The 21725-nt window shown below is 34.5% G+C and overlaps 1 protein-coding gene across 1 annotated transcript; it reads left to right on the top strand.

The window, feature by feature from the left end:
• The first annotated feature begins 156 nt into the window (after positions 1–156).
• LOC137400470 (cilia- and flagella-associated protein 337-like) lies at positions 157–10638 on the top strand. The gene is made up of 6 exons (XM_068086794.1): positions 157–303; positions 2025–2183; positions 4152–4334; positions 7281–7479; positions 9078–9228; positions 10425–10638. The coding sequence occupies exons 1-6, from the start codon at positions 157–159 to the stop codon at positions 10636–10638; spliced, it is 1053 nt and encodes a 350-aa protein (XP_067942895.1).
• Positions 10639–21725: the final 11087 nt, after the last annotated feature.

Below are 21725 nucleotides of genomic sequence, written 5' to 3'. Positions count from 1 at the left end.
GCAGAAATATGTTTCATATAATTGAGCAGGGCAGTCTCAACGATAATTGGTTTCCATGGCTATCGGCTATTATCATCTTATTGGTTGGTATGACTAGTGCTCGCTTGTTATTGGCTGCCAAATAACTGAGTGACTAAAGCTCAGAGCGGTGAGAGAATGCATTTATTTACCGCTTACTTGGATAGTTTCAAGTCCACTCAGCAAACAGAAATCTATTCATCACACGAGGGTCTTTCTCATAAACAAGTATCTTTCTCTTCATCGCTCTATGTTCTCAGCCATTCTTTTGAGTTCATTTTGCATGTGAGTTCTGTAAACACTACCTTTAAATAGCTGCCGCAAGCAAAGGTTGCATGACAGACTAAAGCGTGATGAATAGAAATTTCTAAACTTACAAAGAAAATTACATGAAAAATGTGGTTAATGGAGATATTGGTTGCGGGATATAACCAAAATTAGTTTAATCATGCGAATTGGTTATAGTTGCCTTTGGTCGTAGATCATCTTTGCTGATATGTGTTAGATAAGCAGCTATAATTAGGCATCATGCTACACGAATGTGAGAATTATGATCCCGTAGTATGTGTAATATTCATCTGCAATAACGTGAGTGGCGAGAGCCACATATTAACAAAGGTAGTTTGACATACAGAGCGGTGGATACACCTGGGGGTAATTTAGCGCACCGATTTTTAGAAAGAGGCAATGTGAGGGTATGCTAGTGGGTGCTTTGTGATTGTGAATGTCTCTTTTATAGCATCATTACGAAATGAATATTTATAACCCAAGTCTCTGCTAGCTCAAGATTTTTCTATGAACTCATTTTTCTGTTTTTATCAAGTTGAGAATTATAATTCTTTTCGGCTTATTTTTTTCATAGCTTTTCAAAATACAAAAGGTAACCTTATTGTTAATAAAAGCCACTAAAGAAATGAAAAGGGCTAAGCATATCAACTACTAGCAAGCACCTAAAATTAACTTAGAGTTAATACTAGCACAAGGGTACACTGAATGTATTGTTGGCCAGACAGATGTCCATATAAATATCTAATGATGGTGGATGTAGATGCCATATAAAACTTGGAGAAAACCAGCTGTCATTGCTTTATTTGACAAGCCTGAATTAGTCCAGCTTGCTCTATAGAAACCACCTTTTTAAAACTTTTATCAAGCAAATCCAATAAAAAATGCTGTCATTTTTAAATTAGAGGTTCTAATTATTTACAAATGCAAAAAATTTGATTGTTTACTTTTCTGTGTAAGTCTTTGACACGGATCGTCCTAATGTTTAATCTGCTTAAAAAAACTCTATTTGTGTAGTCTACTTTGAAAGTTCAACAGTTTTTCAGCTAATAGAGTGCGAGCTTGCCTAATGTATGAAATGAACATCCACGAATGACATAACTTGTGAGATGTGTTATGAAATTTCTCATAACTTTATGCAATGGTGTTAGGAAGTGAGAGTCCGCGCCTGTGAGTTGACAATGCTATTGATAACTATTGTTCTCTTCCTTTGACTGTCCCCACTCCGGAGACAGCCCTAAGAATAGTCTAATAGCACTTGACGAGTAAAGACAGACGTTCCCACAACCGGGGACAAGTAATAAATGATTTATTACTTTCATGCCCTGCGAATCAATTCAATTAAATAATCATTTTACTAAGGCTTGCTTGAGTCTCTAATTTTAGTAAGGATTGTTTGAAAAGAGGCCGAATGCTGCAATAGATTTAAAAGGGCTTCCTATCAAAAGTTCTCAACAAAATTATGTTGGCATATTGCAAAAGACTGCCGTTATATTAGCTCTGAAAATTTGATTTCATCAATCACCGACTAATAAATCAGAAAAAGAACTTTTCTTGTAAGCTTTTATCTTGTCTTGTAACAGAACGAAGTAGTTGTGTGTTATACAACTGCGCTAATAGCGTTCTGATCAACATGGCAAACCGTAAAAGGCTATAATATGAAGTAACAGCAGTCACTAAATACGCACATGAAATGCACAAACACGTTGGTGGTATTGTAGGCAAGGCTGTTTTGGGGAGATGCTGGAGGGAATGTCTACATACTAACATTCTGGAGTTGTCTTGGTGGAGGACCTTTTGGGTGCCTGTCTCCAAATCGAAGGATAACTTTGGCGCAATTTCTTTCTGACATACAGATTGGTCATACGAACAAATATCATGTTAGTCTCTTGCCTGTATTACAGTTTTTCAAATTGAGCTTTTATCTTCTTATGCTCAAATTTAAAGCTAGAAAGTATCAGTTTTGTTTATTGATTTTTCCAAAAAGACAATGAGATTTGAGATTTTATTTTTGGCTTAATTTTACTATCTGCAAAAGCTGTAGTTTTATTATGCAGTTCCACTGCAAAATATTTTAAAAAGTAAATTAGTATTCAAATATTCACAAAAAATTGCTAGTGTTTAAAATTCAAGTCATTTCAAACTAGATGATATCAGTTTTTTTGTGTGACTGCACAAGAGATAGAGCTGCTTTTTTATAGCCAACCAATGTCCCTTCCTTAACCTTCACTATCACTTTTACTGATGTAAAAGTGATAAATCATATGATTTGAAGATACATATGATTTTGGCTAAAAAAATATATAGTGAGATCAGAATCTCATTTCTTTATAAATTGAGAGGTCATGAAAAAGCTAAAAGCTTTCAAAGGAAAAGATGCCTTGAAGGCAGCAGGAGAACAGAAAAGATGGCTGTAAGGTAACAAAGTTATCAAACTGAAAAACTGGCAAACTTTCAATAAATGTATTAGAAGAGACCCTGTCTGATGTACCAACTTTTTGTTAGCCTTGCATCATAGAGACACCTTTTCTTTTGTGGGCGACTTCTATTAGTAGTGAAATGGTGTCTAATAAACAATGAGAGCTCGTGAGTATCAATTTGGCAATAAATCTCATTTTTTAAAATGAAGAAGATAGCAACTATTTCTGATATGGTGATAAGGCCAAAAGTAAAACCACAAGATATTCAGATCTTTAAGACATTTTTAGGACTGATAAATAATAAATGCAGTAAGATATAAATGTTGATAACTTTTGCGGTACCAAATCTGGTGACCCAAAAGATTGGCATCACATCAAGCTTGGGAAGGCAATCAATAAATACATCCTGTTGAGGACATCTTGAAATGAGGTGTTATTTCTTGAGTTTTTTTTCAAAGGTTACATAAATATTGTTTGATGACCACAAAAAGAGGACTCTCAACAAGTATTGTTTCGCATATTCTGCTTCAATATTTATTTACATGAAGAGAAGGTAACTCCGATATAGTCACAACTATTGTAAAGTTTATATTCTTTTTATTGTGAGAAGACAACTAAAAAAATTATTAAGTCTCCAGTGGCCTTTATTTTGTCTTGAAGTGTTGCTAATTTAATATTACATGAATTGTTGTTTTTATTCTAATATTTAAAAAAACTTAATTAGTACCAATGCTTGTTTTGTTTTCTTTGTAGTGATCTATAAAACTCAGTTTTTATTTACTAGCATAGCACTAGTTTTTGTTATGCAAATACCATATAACCCTTTTTACAATCTAAATTTATTTTATCTGTTTTCAACCTTGTCTATTATACAGGAAATCAGATGATTTAAAAAACCTAGCATCATCATACCTGAGAGACCACTGAATTCTGACGTATTTGAGTGGATTTTTTCAAATTCATGCTGCTGAAGAGCTATAAAGATAGAAACTATCAATACAGTAAATGAATTGGTATAAACTGCAAAGATTGATCATAGTAATCAAATAATCAAATAAACAATAATCAATGAATAATAAACAGATTTAGCTCAACCTGAGCTAAGGAGCAAGTATTTTGATTTTCGCTGTCGGTTAAAATTAGGCCACTACTAGTAATTCTGCATTTAATAAATAAGTTAATGAACAGAAGATGAAAGAAATTGCAGGCATTGCCAAGCTTACCCCTTAGTCATGCCGTAAAGACTACCAGTAATCTATCATAATAATAATTAGCTGATACCCCTCTCGGTAGTTTTTGATAAAATTCCTCAGAACATAATTCAGGTGGATACATAGATTGGTCAGTTATTGTCAATCGCTAAAAGTGTTGGTTTCGTTTTACCAATTCACTTTATACACACTTTTATAGCTTTAAAATTTACTGTAGGTGCAGAAGCTAAACAGACTACACTTAGACTGGGTAAGAGCCATACAGTACCTCCCTGAGTTAGATGCTTTGATAAGCTCGTGCGGGGAATCGACTACAGCATTGGCTTGCACCGCCCTACAAGACTTGAAAAGCAAATATTTTATTGTGAATAAGGGAGTTATCTGCTTTGACTATAGTACGGTAAGTAGTCACAAACCCTTTTATTAAGAGCCAGTGCAGAATAAGTTACTTTATCAATTTGCTTGTTTGTTGCTCATTTCTAGTGTTTCCTACTAGCTGTGCTTATATAACTAACGTAGAGACTTCACGCTTAATCAGGTAGGTGCTATTTAAAATAATTTATTAAGAATACTTGGTATTTATGGCCAAACCATATGATAAATATATATGGACTAGCTGCGCTACCCAGCATTGCCCGGGTAATAGAAAAGTCTTTGGACAGAAAATTGATTTGTATTTAACATATAACAACATTTGCCATTCTAATTTTCAAACTACATATCATGAGAAAAGTGTTTTGTCTTATAAACAATGAGAAGTAAGAGAGTTGCGCACTATTAGCCTGGCACATTGCCAATGGAAAATTTGAGTACGCTTAATACCTTGACGAGAGCCAACAGCTTCTCGTGACGTTATGCTATGACCCTGCGTCGTACGCAAGCCATTGGGTATTTGCTCTGTTATATCGACATATATAAGCCAGTGACGAAATTAATCTCTGTGGCCTACACGGTACAGTGCCGGAATTGTAAACAGTAGGGACCGAGATCAAATCTTCTATGCTGTGAATTATTAATACCAAGATTTTAAGATCTATAGCCGCAGGGATACACATACTTTGAGAAATATGTATATTCATGTAAATAAATATAAAGCAATATATTAATGTTTATTATGCAAAACTGGCCAGTAACTTAAATGCTGTTCAATGCTCAACATCATTAAAATGATCAAACTAAAATGATTCTCACTTTAGAAGTAAAAAAGTATTCCTACTTAAATATGTAAAATGTATTTAAAAAATCATGAGAAATGCGTTGAGCTAATAAAGCTATCATCTTTCCACATATCAGTAACTTGTTACCTGTCATTATTGTCATCAACACGATAATCACACTAATTGAAAGTATAATACTGCATCTTCACACAAAATTACAAGTTTTGAATTAGCTAGCAGTAAGCTAGGCACTGCTCAGAACTTTTTTCATTTTCAAAGCAAATTGTTAGACTGCTTATACGACTGAATCCATGAATGCATTCATAAACGGAAGTTGTCTTTAATGCAAGCTAATGTAGTCTTGACTGCCTAGTCAGAGAGATCATAGTGAATTTACATGCAAAATGAATGTTCTAAGCTTACCGACCGAGCCTTTAAATTGTTTGAATGGTCACACATTTTTGCATTAAATAAGATGTTGGTAACACATGGGGCGCAAGCAGTCCATTCTAATTGCTCGTCTTCACATGAAGATTTTAACATCGCGAAAGGCCAGTCATTTTTTAGTTATACTACACTTTATAAAGCTGTTAATTAGGGCAATTGGTAGAGGGTCAGGGTGCAAAACAGCATGTCACGAAATGAAGGCCCATACAAAGCAATATTTTATGAAACAATACATATTTTCTTCAATAAGACAGTTTTTAAACAAAATTTCAACACCAGAGTTTTATAATATAAACAGATATAGATATATAATATAAACAGATATACAGTGAAACTCGGATAACTCAACCTTCAAGGGACCGAGCAAAAGTGTTCGAATTATCAGAGTGTTCAAGTTATCAGAGCACTGTCACAAGTCCATGTATTCACTTATTTATTAGTAGATACATGAACATATACAAACTATAATATAAATCAAAAGCACAAATGGCTTGTTTCAAATTAAATGCTTCTAATGTAAAGTTTAAAACGTTTTTATCAAAAAGTATAGAGATTTTTCTATCACTTAAGATTGGTTTGTTGTTTGAGGTGATGTTATTGCCAGGACGTTTTTTAGATTGACATTGGCAAAACTTGATCGTTGCTGAAATGCTCAAAGAAAAGACATCTTTTTCTTTTGAGCGTTCTACCCACGATCAATTTTGCCGATCTTTCTTGAAGTTTATGGAAAGATTACCTTACTTTACCTGGGATTCGTTAAGAGCAACACTCCGAGGCAGTTCAATTAAAAGTTTTACGAGGTTTAACAGTACATTGTATATCACTCACGCTTTTTGAATGGATACTTATTGAATGTACACACGTATTCTGTGTTTAGGTCAAACGATGAATAGTCTTTTTAGCTAAGAAAACGTATACGTTTAACAAAAACAAATTTTAAGACGTTTTAAACATTCAACATTCCGACGTTGATTCAACACGGAATCAACTTCGGAAAAATATTCGTCACGGGCTAGCCGGGTCACGCACTCAAGGATTTTCGCCACGCACATACAAAACAACATGCGATTTTTGTTTGTATGTGCGTGGCGAAAATCCTTGCGCCCGTGGCCGGGCCAGTCCGCGCTATTCATCGTATAGCAGTATAAATCAAATTTCACTAAACCTTTAGAACAGTCGTTGACAAAAATATTTTGCCGATGGAGGTAATAACGACGCTTATGAATTACGAAAAGTTGAGGTTTACCTCTATGGCTTGGAATAAAGTGATTTTCTAAAGCGATAGCAACTGTTTCGGTAGCCGTTGGGCAAAAAACAGTTCGTTATAACAGTGTTGAATTCGAGTTATATAAAGCCATTTATCATTGCGTGGGAACGGACCAAGCAAATCCAGTCGAGTTAACCATGTGTTCGCTATATCCGAGGGCGAGTTATCCATGTTTCACTGTAGATATATAATATAAACAGATATCTGTTATAATATAACAGATGAATATAATTCAAAAAGCTGAAATATGTTGTCTGTAGAAAGCTTCGTTTGATAAAATAAAACTTAAGTTACCATATATTACTGAAGGAGTAAAAACTGCTGACCCTGGCAGCTTATTGCTGTACCTCTTTTATCTCAGATCAGCTAAGTAGCAACAATGGCATTTTTATCTAGAATTTTACAAAAGCCAATAGTTTTTTTTTTTCATTTTTAATAAAAGCAATAAACTTGCAAGAAGGTTTCTTTTTTTCAGAAACAGAATATCTTAGTTTCTGGAGGAGTAGAGCAGAATGTGAGAGGCTGGAATCCTTACATAAACACCGGACCAATATTCCGACTAAAAGGCACGAGTGCGGTCGTACATCTCATGGTAAACAATGAGAGAGATCTCTGTATCTCTATCAGCGTTGATAAGAATGTCTCAATATTTAGCCTGAAGGATCAAACTCTTGGTGAGTTGAGAAATTAATAAAGACTTTTGTTGATGGTAATTACTTACTTTTATTACTGTTTTAATTATAATGTGTAACGGAGACTAATTTTACTGACCACTAGAATGTTGATTACTTCAGAGATTTTTTTATATGCAGTAGGAATAAAATTTCCTTGGTCAAAAACCATCTAAAAGGTTGTAATAAACTTCAATACTTGGTTAGAAAGGCAATTTGTTAGACAACAATTAAATTTATTAAAGTAGGAATGCTAATCATTTAAAATTACAGAGCATATAAAGGAAAAATTACTTATTTAAAAAAAATGAATTCACTTAAAAAAGTCTCACTGAAACCACTGATTATAGTGACAAGAAATTACTAATATTAACAAAGAATATAAAATACCTAATAAGCGCTCATAAAATAAAAACAAGGTGACACGAGGGGATGTTTAGGTCAAAAGTTTAAATTTAGCAAGGATAGAGCACAAAACATAGTGATAAAATCTAGCTAGTGCTTTGGCCGTTAATTTGCCTCTTGCAAAATGAATAGAAACTATAACGTGTTTACGCTTGTCAACTATTTCATTCATCTTTCATGGCATAATTTGAAAAACCTTTATATTTGAAATGAAATTATTGCCAGTAAAGTAATTTATATATATGTAATGTTATAGCTACAATAGTGTATCTCAATCTGTTGCTTGAAAAAGACATCATACTGCGCAAAAGATACACTGAGTGTTTTGGTTGTTCAAACTTTATTACATAGTTTTTTTTACTTTCTTTTGTCTTCTCAGCTCAGTTATATAAATTAAATATTTTTATTTGACTGACAGGGTTTTCTTTAACATAAAACAAAAGAGTAATCATGCTACTTGATTTCTACTTATAAAGTTAAGAAATATGCTGTTTGGGAGCCAAATAGAAGATTTTTTAGCCGCTAAGAAAATACACTTGGTCGAAGTTTTTTTGTCCATAAAAGTAAAATTTTCATTTGTAGCAATAATTGTATTATGTAGCCCATTAATCATGAAAGACATGAAAAAATTAGCTGTACTGACTTTCAATTTGGCGCCTTTACTATGGGCTGGAACAATACTTTCCTGTTGTTAATGCTGTAACAACTTTGGTGTAAGAGACAAACAACTCCAAACTTTTGTTGTAAACAAACTATCGGCTACCAATAATTAAATGGGTTTTTTTAAACAAAACTATTTCTAGATAAGTACTATAAAGCCTCATTTTTGTTTTTAACCAGATTAATAAGCATACCTTACTTTGGAGATTGGAAAAGCTTAAAAAGCTGCAATTAGCCTTTTGCATTTTGTTAACACCATAAATTTGTCCTTGGCTTTGTCTGGTTGCGGCGGTAGAATGCTAACTTAACCTAGTTAATCATGATGTGATAATCCCAGTCTAAGCTGATCTTAAAAATGAAAATAAGCAATAATTCTGTTGTACTGCTCTGCTGCAGTTGCATAAACAAAAAAGCAGCAAATACTTTCAAAGAAAGTTGCAAATTTCCTCACTTAAGACCAAGTTTGACTTTTTAGACAATTTTAGCATTTGCCTTCTATTCTCTTAGTCAATTTAATTTTGAATTGTGTATTGCAGTTCAGATCATTCCTCCAAGAAGTTTTCCAAAGATGATTGGCAACAAGCCAATTAGATCAGCTTACTTTAACAATGACACTCAGGTGCTTCTTGTCGGGACAACAGACTTAAGTGTCTTCATTCCTGACCTTGCCAAAGAAGTCTCAATGAGGTTTGTAATTAGGCACCTAAATACTGTGCAAGTCAATTTTTTTTTTTATCAAAAAAACAAAGTTTTAAAACTTTTGGTGGCAACCTGTAACAATATTAATAAAAGTTGCAAGTCCTATGTACATAATTACCTTCAATACTTTCAATCTTTATTAAAAATCCACACAAGCTTATGAGATATTATTAGAATATATTTTATTTATAATTTTTTCAAATAATATTTTGCATTGTTCATCAAAGTTTGGTTGTAATGATTAGACTCATGCTTGTTAAAAACCTGAATAATTAAATACAGACCCAGTTGTTGATGCTAAAAACAGAACTAGCTGATCTAATAAAGATCTAGTTGATTGCATGAAATAACTGAGTAACTACCTAATGTACTGTTGTGGGAGTAATTGGTAGACAAGACTATATACTAAATGAATTTTGCAACACTTTTTTCAAGATAAAATAAAAGTGATGATTCATAGTTTACTTCGAAGAAGTAAGGTTGCAGAGTTATCAGGCTGAAGAACTGGCAAACCCTCAAGTTTACAAATCACAACAGTTGGTAATAGAAGATACTTGGTCTGATGTTCGACTTTTTTCATAGCCTTGCATCACGAAGGCACTTCTTCTTCCAATCAAACAAACAACCAAATCTCAAAGAGTAATTTGGTTGTTTATTTAGTTGGAAAAACCAAATATTGGTTTATTCTGGTTGTTGCGCTGTGTGTTGTTTATTTTGGTTATTTGGTTGTTGAATGTGACCCAGAACCAACTCACAGACTTATATTTGTAACTCAAACTGCAGGTTGAAAAGCACAGGTTGATACAGCATCATAAATGTGATGTCACGTGCAAGCTAAAGGCATAAATGGTTTAATTAATATTAAGCTGAGTCAATAAATTGCGACTGACAACATTGATTCTCTCTCAATGTTCTATGCGCTAGTTATCTATGAAGTTATTGCTGGCGTTGTTAACCAATGCTTCTATAGCTTCGATTTCTGCCTGTCTGCCAGCTAATTAAAATAATGTTTAGCTTGATGCGTAGCCTGAATCTTTGAATCATTTTTAACAATACTCATTCAAGTTGCGCTGCCTTAATTCTGTTTGTAAATTTTATGGTTTTCTATTGAGTTTACTTCAAAATATGTAGCGCAGAATTACATTTTATTGAATGATTCTAAAGATGTTCGTGTCACTTGACAGATTGAACACTCATGAGAGTGAGCTGTGTGAAGTTCTCTTTAACCCACTTTATGACCTTATCGTCAGCGGCAGTAATGGGTCAACTGTCTGTGTTTGGGATATTAAAACTGGTAAGAAGAAGCTGATGTTTGACAAGGCACACTCTTCGACTGTCTACAACAAAGAAATGGTAAGCAGTGTCAGTCATACATCGTGTATCATCTGGGTTGAGTAACTGAGCTATTTAAATTGAATAGTTATTTTACACTTGTTTGAAGTGAAATGCTTGTATAGCAACTAAACTAACTAACTAGCCGAACTAAGTAACTAGCCAAATGACCGGCGTTGCACGGGTATTAAAAGCAGTTTATAAACAGTCGCAGGTAATGCAGTTGCCTTTCACTTGCCATTAGCCTGGCACATTGCCAAAGACTTATTTGAATGTGTTACTATCTGTATTGCTAAACTTCCCACTATGAGCCGCGAGAACAAGCTTTAGTCATGTTGCGTAACGCGAAATTCTATGCCTATTATCACTGCGTTTCCATGACCCGCATAATTCGCAAATTAGAGCCAATCCACAAGTTATCCGCGTCATGGAAACGGCATAAATCCGCAAGCTATCCGCATAAATTCGCAAGCTAAGCGAGTTTTGCGATCCGCAATACTATATCGAACCCATCGTGCTTGCGAATCATGGAAACGGTACTTGCGATTAATGCGCATTAGAATATCGATGGCTATTACATTACAAATATGTTCATGCTTCAGTCGTTTTTATTTCGATTTCAGCAGTCTTAATGCGCCAAAGTTCCGAACGATCTCTGCTAAGCTAAGCGTGACAATACTGCTTAGCTATTTATAGAGTCATTAATTAGGCTAATACTTGACCTATGGGGTCAAGTACTGGTGTTAAATCTGCATGCCAGGTGTTCATTGAAACGCTCGGTTGCTAAGTAACTCAACTTGTGGATCGTTCGAATTATGTGAATCATGCGGATTATGCGAGTCATGGAAACATAGTGTATAACTGGCGTGGCGGCTCATATTGCCTCAGAATTCATTGCATCTGGCGTAGCCTAATTAGCAAGATAGTTGCCTGGTGAATGGGAGGTTCCAAGATCTAATCCAGCATGAAACGAATATTTCATTCCTAGATTTTAATAGCTACAGCCAGACAAACCGAAACACCCACATACACACAAACTTTAAGATTTATATATGTAGGTTATTTTATTACCCAGGCATTCATCTATATGCACATATGTACACACAAACTCCTACACACGCACTCACTCACATGAGTACACTTGTAGTAAATTGGCAAGAAAATTACGAGCAAGACTTTCCGCCACTAAAGCGAAAGAACAACTCGTTATCAGATAGTGGTGGCCCTGAAAAGGGCCAGAGGGGTGTGAGCGCAGGTTATAGTACTATGTGCACTGGCGAGTCCAGCAGCCCTAGAGCATCCGTGTCACTGAAGCACGGGGAAGCTCCGGAAGTGGCATTTTGGGGCGAGTCACAACAGACTCCACAGATCGGCGAGGTGTAGGAGCCTGGTCTCGTGACGGTCGCCATCTGGGTCTCTTGGACTTCTTGGAGTGAGGTCTGTAGGCTTGCACTGGGCGAGGCTCGGGTCGCCGTTTGTGAGGGGCGGAGCCCAGCTCTCCCTTCGATTTGGGTGCTGACAGACCTCCGACGGAAGGAGTCTTTATGTGCAGCTAACTTCTCCCGTTGGTCAAAATAACAGTCACACAAAGCAAACCTGTGTACATGCATGCGTTCATGCCGGCGGAGTGCGCGTGGCTTGTCGGTAGAGAAGCCACAATGCTTGCAATTGAGTGCCATGTTGGATGGTGCCTAACAGTGATTAACCTGGGCTTATATATATAATCGAATAATTTAGATTGTGACGTAAGCCAACGGTTACCAGCGCCCAAAGCGCTCGCTAGAATGAGAACAGGCTTGACTACGCCCGCTACATGAATTATAAGGCAACCGCTTTCTTCGACTCCCAAGCAGAAAATTTCCTAAAAGTAGAGAAAGAAAGTTTGTTGATTGTTTGTTGTACTACTAACTCTTTTTCTATATTAACTAAGGCATTACAAAAATGTTGCCGAATTTTTATGTCTTGTATTTACTTGTAAATAGCAATAATTGTTCTTGTAAAAATTTGCTGCCTTTTTGACCTACAAAGTTCAACTGCCTGCATTCACTAATGATATGCTGTGTTTGGATTTGCTAGCTTATATAAACAGTTGCTTGTGCATTTGAAGAGCAGTGTAGATTTGGCTAGCTTGGTGTGACATACTACAACATTATAATAAAATTATTCAAATACAGCACATCTTCTTTTATATCTTAGACAGCTTGGCTTAATAGTGGCGCTGGTATATACATAGTCTGCTATCGGCTATAGTATATAGAGTCTGTATTATCGGCTCTTGTTGGAGTTGCGCTGATATATCTACAGTCTGCTATCGGCTGTAATATATAGAGTCAGATTTACTGGCTCTTGTTAGGGGTTGCGTTGTAATATCCATGGTCTGCTATCGGCTGTGTGATAGCGAGTCGGTATCGACGGCTTTTACGCTGGTAGTGCCAGTAACATAGTTAAACTGACGGGGGCCAAGCTACCACATTCAAGCCTCAGCTCCTGCTAGTCCTGGTTCGGGGGTTGCCCTGATTTCACTTCACACTCACATGCGTACAATCACATGCATGCACTTGTATGCACGCACTCACATGCATGCACACACACGCACTCGTGCACACGCTATATGTATATAGCATAATAATATTATTATATATATTATAAATAATGCATATAAAATATAATAATAATACATATAATATAAAATATTATAGTAATAACATCTTACTGTAGTAAGACTGATAATGACTTTTACAGATAGTTGACCTGACTGCTATGGCATTTGATTACACAAAGAGACGCCTTGTGACAGGAGGTAGAGATGGAACAGTAAAGTTTTGGAACTTTCATAATGGCGATTGTTTGAGGGAGATGAAAACTGAAGGGAATATGGAGGTAAGTGCTCTATACTATCAGTGGAGGTAAGTGCTCTATACTATCAGTGGAGGTAAGTGCTCTATACTATCAGTGGAGGTAAGTGCTCTATACCAACAGTGATATAGCTGATAACAATTAGTAGAACTGTTATTTTATATCTTAGAATCGTTACAATGCATAAGATCTGGTTGAGAAATTTGGTTAAGTTAGACAGTATGAAATTCTGGTTGCTAGTAGCGATATAATGATATATTTTATCTTTTTTTTTTTTTAACTTATCTTGGCTATAGTATATAAATCTTGAAATTTTATCCTATTTAATCAGGCCCATTAAATTTGATAGACCGTTTTTGAATGTATGATTATGACACAAACTTTGGCAATAAAAGAAAGCTTGAATGTACATATATGATTTAAAAATCCCCATAACTTTGCTATATATAATTGACATGAAGAAAAATTAAACATGGATGTGGCCACCAACCACAAGGAATTTGTGTCCTGTCTGCCATTTTTCGACGAAATGTTTATGTTATCAGACATTATTTATCGGAGGTTTTTAATGATGATTCACAATTGAATAATGATTAGTCGATGCGCTCTCGAAACGCGATGACTCTGTTATACGATTTTTTTGCCTTGCGATGTGAAATGCGATGTTTTTCACCCTCGCTATACAATGATGAGTTTTTCTCAACTTTAATTTGCTATACAATATCAACAAAGCTTTTTTCTCAAAATGGAAATGTGGGGTGGTGTGCTGATTACGTTGAAATAACAAAGATACTGACCTCTTATTTATCAAAATTTCTCTCACAGCACCTAAAAGAGTTACGATGCTCAGTCGCTTGCTCTCTATCTCAGTTTGGCGTTATTCGTTATAATATAATGAAAACTAAACCGAAACAGATAGATGATACAATTTTAGCCGATGACAAAGTTGAAGTTTAGTTTGATAAAATATATACTAAAATTAGCTTTATGTATGCGTTTAGTAAGCGGAATTCATTTGAGTTAGATTCAACGTTTATTTTATACGTCTGTATCAAAATGAAAAGTTCTCTATGGTATGTATTGCCCATAGTACATTGTAAAGTTACATTTTATTGCAGATCATAATCATTAAATACACTGTTGAATTATATGTTGAATTAATAATAGTGGTGAGGATATAGAAGTGTATTTATAAAAAAGGTTACTGTTGCAGCAGAAGCTTGTTGTATTCAAAGTTTTAATGGATGATACTTGTACACCTCGATACTGGTACAAATATATAGCAGTAAAGCAAACAAAGATAGTTTGACTGACCAAATGTAAAAAGTAATTTAACTTTTACAAATTTAGCAACTTTTATGAATTTAAAACCAAAAACAGGAGTTTAACGGCACATTTAAAATGGAAGCGGCACATCTGAAAATTACAAATTGAAAAAATATGTTATGGATTTTAAAATAGCCTTTAAAAAATTACCAAAAAAACCAAGCGAAAGTGTTCGAGTTATCAGAGCATTCAAGTTATCAGAACACTGTCACAGTGCATGTATTTATCAGTAGATAAATGTACATATACAAATTATATATAAATCTAATGCATAGATGGTTTGTTGCAAATTAACAGGCTTCTTGTGTAAAGTTTAAAAAGACTGTAAGAAAGTATAGATACTTTTCTACCACTTGAAATTTGTTTGATGTTTTAGTTTATGTGACTGCCAGGACGTTTTCAGATTAAATATGGCAAAACTTGACCACTGTTGAAACGCTCAGAAAAATAGACATATTTTTCTTTTGAGCGTTTTAACCAGGATCAATTTTGCTAATTTTTTTAAAGGTTTATCTGAAGGTTACCCCGCTTTTCCTTGCTTTCGAAAGGCCATCGCAAAGCAGATGTTTGGTTTGATTTTTGCAAACTTTTTGAAATGTCATTAACAAAAATATTTTGCCGATGATAGTAATAACGACGCCTAAAAACTGCTAAAAGTTGGTGCTATTCTTTATAGCTTCGAATAAAGTGATATTCTAATGTGATAACAACCGTCGCTGTAGCCGTTGGGCAAACAGCTGTTTGAGTTAACGATGTTAAAGTCGAGTTATCCAAGCAATTTATCATTACATTGAAACAGACCAAACAAATTCGTTCAAGTTAACCATGCGTTTAAGCTGTCTGAGGGCAGGTTATTCGAGTTTGGCTATTTATATTTCTCAAAGTCTGTCGTCCTTCGATATTTTTAGCTATAGCTATTATTAGAGTCAAAAATCCGTATCTATTTGGCCTCAGAGAATGATTTGTTCCCTAGCCGATGTATGTCGTTATATGGGAGCAAATACCACGACGCAACTTCATTACATACCGTCATTAGAAGTATAGCCTTTTTTAGCAAGTTCACTGAAATTTTTTATTGGCAATGTGCCAGGCTAATAGCACGTGACAGGAAACTTTCATTACTTCTCGTTGATTATAAGCTGATTTTTAATACCCGGGCAATGCCGACAAGCACAGCTAGTTTATATATATAAATAAGGTGATTGATTGCTGTAGTTAATACCTGAAATCTTTTTGGAGATATGAATAAAATATATGCTTTTAAGTTAAAGGAGAGTTAAACCATCGAAAAATAATTGGTAACAAAAAGTTAAAAACTGACAAAAATTTAGTTGTAGTCTATGGCTGCATTAGAGTATTTAAGCATGCTTTTTATATCTGGTTACAGCCCTTACTAAAGTGTCTTTAATCCTAAAGATAAGGACACCTTGACACGCAGTTGGTTGAATTTATTGCTTTTAGTGCTTTGCGCATCGGAGTTGCAGAGGCGTGACTATGTGTTCTTATCACCTAAATTACATACATAAACAAATAAGCAAACATGTTTCAGACGGAAGGTGTAAGAGAGGGACATTTTGATAGACAACTAACCATCCTATCTTGCAGTTTACTCCTACATGAAGCAACTCTACAGATTTTATCCTCAAAAACATGCTAGTTTGTGCACAAATATTATTCAACAAATTTTGCTAAACTCCAATTTTTTAATGTTTGAAGTATATCTCAACACAGATTTGTTAGGCTTCAGCTTTTTGTATTCATTCACCCCATGAATACTCTTGTAAGATCATCTGAGTGACAATGACAAAACATCTGACAGCTTCTGCGATCAATTTTCACAAGTATTGCCAGCTTAAAGGTTTCAGATCGGCAGCTTAAGCACAGAAAGGATGAACCCTCTCATTGATAAGGACTACATGTAGCCCACTTTGTTCTTTCTAGTAAACAAACAGAGTTATCTATATTGAACCTCATCTCAATGTAATCAGCCATCTTGAGTGGAATTCAGTATAAGAGCCAAATTGCATATCATCACTGGAAGGTAACTACATCTTTTGGTAACTAGAGAGAGCGAGAGTTGATACAACACAATGAGTCAGTTGGATACAAATGATAGTAGTATAAAAATTAATCCAGTTGACCTTCAACTTCCATTTTACAATTTGCCTGGAAAATACGATGTGCTCATTAGGCACCGGCTACATGCTTGTAAGAATGGTTCATTCGATGAGCCGGAATACTTTAACTGGTTAGTAAAGACATATGAAAATGATTCGGTGAATTACTACATGCTGGATATACCAGATTCTGAGAAGGTGAGTAACCTCATGAGAAAGGTCAATAAAAATGTCGTAGTCCACTTTTCTGGATGGTGATGCAGTATTTTAGTCTAAAAGATTAACTTACGAAAAGTTTCTATACAGATTTTATCAATAAGTATCAATATTTTTCTATCATTAGCAATTATTATTGAGGTTTGAGGTGATCTGATTGCCAACATGTTTCTAGATTAAAATCAACAAAACTTGATCATGACTAAAATAATAAGAAGTAAAAATATGTCGGGCTTTTTGCAATTATAGATCTCAAGATTGCGTGTTCAAATAATCTGAGCATTTTAATCACGATCAGGTTTTGTACAAATTTTAATGTTGAAACATCCTGTTAAACAAATCATTTCAAACATCAAAAACAATTGCAAATGTTAGAAACATACTGACAGTTTCTGATAAAATCTACAAAATATTTGTGTCCGTTAATCTTCAAGTTAAGAAATGTTTTAGATTGGGTACATTGTGGGAGTGTCGCTTATCGGTGCTGTCGGACTGACTCTAAATATGATGCAACTTATCTACATTATCAAACGGATTCATTGCAAGAAAAAACTTGCTATGGATTACGTTCTGATATCCTTAACTCTGTCTGATATTTACAACAGCACGATTACAACAGCTGTCACAGCTTTTCTGGTAAGTAATATGGTTCAGTTACCTGTACTTCCGCTTTTGTAATTTTTAAAGATTTAGCTATAGACTTTTAACTCATAAGTTTAATTTACTTGCCAAAAAGTTAGATTGGAGCATGTAATTTTTTAGTAGCACTTCAAGTAACTTTTGTAACCAATGTCAGTGTTATCTACAGCTGAATGATGCCGTTATAAACTCTCAATTGTAATTACACTACAGCTATGAAGTATCGTTCTGTAAATTGAATAAATTCAAAATTGTTCTGGTACATGAAATGTTGTAGAAGTTAGATATTTAAACTAACTATGTTGTCAGACCATATGTTTTGATCAGCATTTTTAGCTGTTACTATTTTTTGCCATCAAAGCTTCAGGTTTGCTGCATGACTGACTAAATATTAGTTATATATTTAGGTGAAAGAATATCATTTGCAGGCTAAAAGTTGTAGTAAAACTAGTTATCATGCTATTATAACAGTGATGTTAATAGATGCTTTTTAAAGCAATCATACATACAAAATTTTGACGCAACACTTACTAAGATGATGTTGACACCATTTTTGTTTCAATTTATTAAAACAACTTTTTGTACAGTTTTAGTTACATCATATATTTGTTGTATTTTTTTATATTTATCTTCTGAAATGTTTATAGTTTGCTAACGAGAACGATTGGAATGGATTAGGAACTTCAGCAGATCATATCTGCAGAATCAACTTGATTGGTGTAATGCTTGCCAAGTCTGTTGGACTTTATTCGATGAGCACAATTGCCATAGCAAGGTACTGTAAAACACGTCAATAAATTATGTGAAGAAGGCATGGCAAGTTATACTATACTGTATACATGAGTTACTATGGTTTATTCTAAAGTACGGCAGAAGTACATGTATCAATACATACAGTTTTAAAAATAACCCAAGAGTGATTTTATAAAGGTTTATGGTAAATGTTTTACTTTTAGGCTTTGTGCAATAAGATGGCCATTTTTGCTTGTAAAGTTCAAAAACTTGATTCGATTACAAATTGATCTCATGCTAATATGGACTGTAGCCATAGCCACTTGCATCTACGCTGGAGTGTATGCCAATACAGGTGAGCAGTTTAAAACATGAATCAACTAGTATTAAAAACCCTGAATACTAATTAATTTATTTTGTGTGTTTCTATATTTAATACAATCATATTTAATATAAGTTGTAGATCTACTACAGTCAAACTATGACATAAAAAGTTAATTCTTTCCATATGTCCTTTACTTGTTTAATTATTTTACCGCTCACATTACCTATAAAGTAAATTATAAAACTCGCATTACATCTAAACACTGAAGGAACAAAATCATAAGAAAAAAATGTGCGTCATACTAGCATGTAATTCTGCATAACTAGCATTCGTTCTACTTGTGCAAAGCAGAACGCATTTTGCTTGCACTCAGTAAGACTGTTTCTGTGGGTAAACAAACTGCAGTGCATTTTATTAACATGTTTTATGTGTGATGATGTGATGGACTTCCTACTTTAATGCTACTAACTTACCACTCCGGTTACTCTATTGATATCACTTTATCCTTCTATTTTTTCTATGCTACCAATCCATTCTTGGCAACTTAGCGCCAAGTTAGCATGCCAACTCTGCTAACTTGTTGCCCTATCCTTACCAACCCACAACTCCATTTCTATCAACTCATCGCTGTATGTCTACCAACTCATCACTCTGTTTCTATCAATTCATCATTCTGTTCCAATCAACTCATCACTCCGTTATTATCAACTCATTGCTCTGTTCCTATTAAATCATCACTTGGTTCTTATCAACTCATCACTCTATTCCTATTAACTCATCACTCTATTCCTATCAACTCATCCCCCTGTTCCTATCAACTCATCATTCAATTTCTATCAACTCATTACTACATTCCTAGCACCTCATCACTCTATTCCTATAACTTATTCCTTTATTCTTTTTAACTCATCACTCTATTCCTATTAACTCATCACTCTATTTCTATCAACTCATCACTCTATTCCTATCAACTCATCACTCTATTCCTATCAACTCATCACTCTATTCCTATCAACTCATCACTCAATTCCTATTAGCTTAACACAGTATTTCTATAATCTTATCCGTTCATCTCTATCAACCTATTAGTATACACTATCAACCCATCACTCTATTCTTATTGGCTTATTACTGCAGCATATTATTACTAATCATATGCCTAAATCGAGCATTTAGGCATTCACTATACTATTTCTAAATGTAAGCTGCATGTATTGTTTCTACTTTACTGCAGATTTTTGGGCTCTCAGACCAAACCTCACGCTGCTCAACCAAAATCCAGAGCATTACTCTCCTATATATGTTGCTGACGATCCTGAAAGCTGCGCTGCCTATGCACGCTTTTGCACTGTCAGCATGTCGGACGATAGTAATCTCATCATAGAGCAGGTAATTCATATTTTTATGATAGTTTTCTGTTTTTAATCAATGACTATTAAGATTCTGGCTATTAGGATTCACATCTAAAGAACATAGAAAATCTCAAATGGGTTAGTGTACAAACATTCTCCAACTCAAATAAAACGTAATAAATGCAGAAGTTCAAACTAACTTTTAAGCCACACCATAAGCGCTATCCTCCTGTAACCAGCTCTACATTCTTGATTTTACAATTTTTAATTCTTTTGATAGGAACAGTAGTTTACAAATTTAAATGCGCCAATCATGTTATTGCTGTGCTATTTCTAAAGTTAATCTAAATATAGAACATCTTTAAAATTTGCTGTGTTTTTAGTAATATAAACTTTATGTAATCTTCTAAAGCCTCTATAAAAAAGTTTTCACTCTAAATGTTTTTGCTTTTAATCGTATTGTCTTACTTGGCTGTCATTTAACAGATTTCACAATTTTTAAATGATTATACAAATTCATGTTTCAAATTTTTTAATAAAAAAAGTAAACACAATTAAAATTTTTAGCCATACAATAAATGCTTTCTAAAAGTGAGAACTGCAACTAATTGGTATACAGACTTTTACATTTTAAGACATAGCCTACATAGATGAAAGGGTTTAGGGCTGTAACTAGTATACCTTCAAGAGGGATTTGAAGCAACGATATGGCCTTCTGCATAGATGATCAATTCTTTATTGCCTATATTTCATACCCAGACAGTCAACTTGTATATTTCATGTACCAGTAGTCATGAACCACAACGATTTACATACTAGATTGCATCCTACATACATGTATGTTTTCCCTTGCAGACTTTCTGGTTGTTAAGCCTTATATTATATCTTGGACTTCCTTTGATTATCCTTGGCTTCTGTTACACGGTAATCACTTTAGAACTTCTAAAGAGAAGGCGCACTCGCAAAAAAGTATTTCGCACATCTGATACAAAGTTTATCAAGTTAACAAATAAGGTGAGAAATTCTTTTTTAAACATTAGGTTTTCAATTCAAAGCTTTGATACCTATGTAGAGTTGTGGGCTCACTTTTTTACCTAAGCATAAACATATATTGGTTAAAGTCAACTTTTCTAGCCTGCTATGTTTTTTCAAAGATAAGAACTGAAATTCACCATTCCATCGGTTGGCTTTACTCAAAAAATAGCAAACGTTTTCTACGTGCTAACCACTCACTCAAACATAGACTATCTAGATTTGTAACTACAAACAAGAAATCCAGTTACCAGTCTGAGTTAAAATAATTTCCCTTGTTAATTGGTAAATAAATAAGTCAGTTTTCATTTGTTTCAGCAAGACAGAGAGGCCATAACATCATCTTTGCTGGGCGGAGTCTTTGTTCTTTTGCACTTACCTTACATGATCTACTGCGTTGTTGATCCCCTGCCTCACCAAAGTCTGAAGGCCTACGATTCCACTTTGTCTGCTTTCGCTACCCTCACACATGTTACGGTTGTCACCAACCCTTGCATTTACACATTCTTTACACCTTCCTTCGTTCATCAGAGTGAAGGCATTTGCTCCAGATTCTAT

The sequence above is a fragment of the Watersipora subatra genome, chromosome 7 (assembly GCF_963576615.1).
Source record: "Watersipora subatra chromosome 7, tzWatSuba1.1, whole genome shotgun sequence".
In the NCBI taxonomy this organism is placed as follows: domain Eukaryota; kingdom Metazoa; phylum Bryozoa; class Gymnolaemata; order Cheilostomatida; family Watersiporidae; genus Watersipora; species Watersipora subatra.
This window is presented reverse-complemented; position numbering and strand designations above follow the sequence as displayed.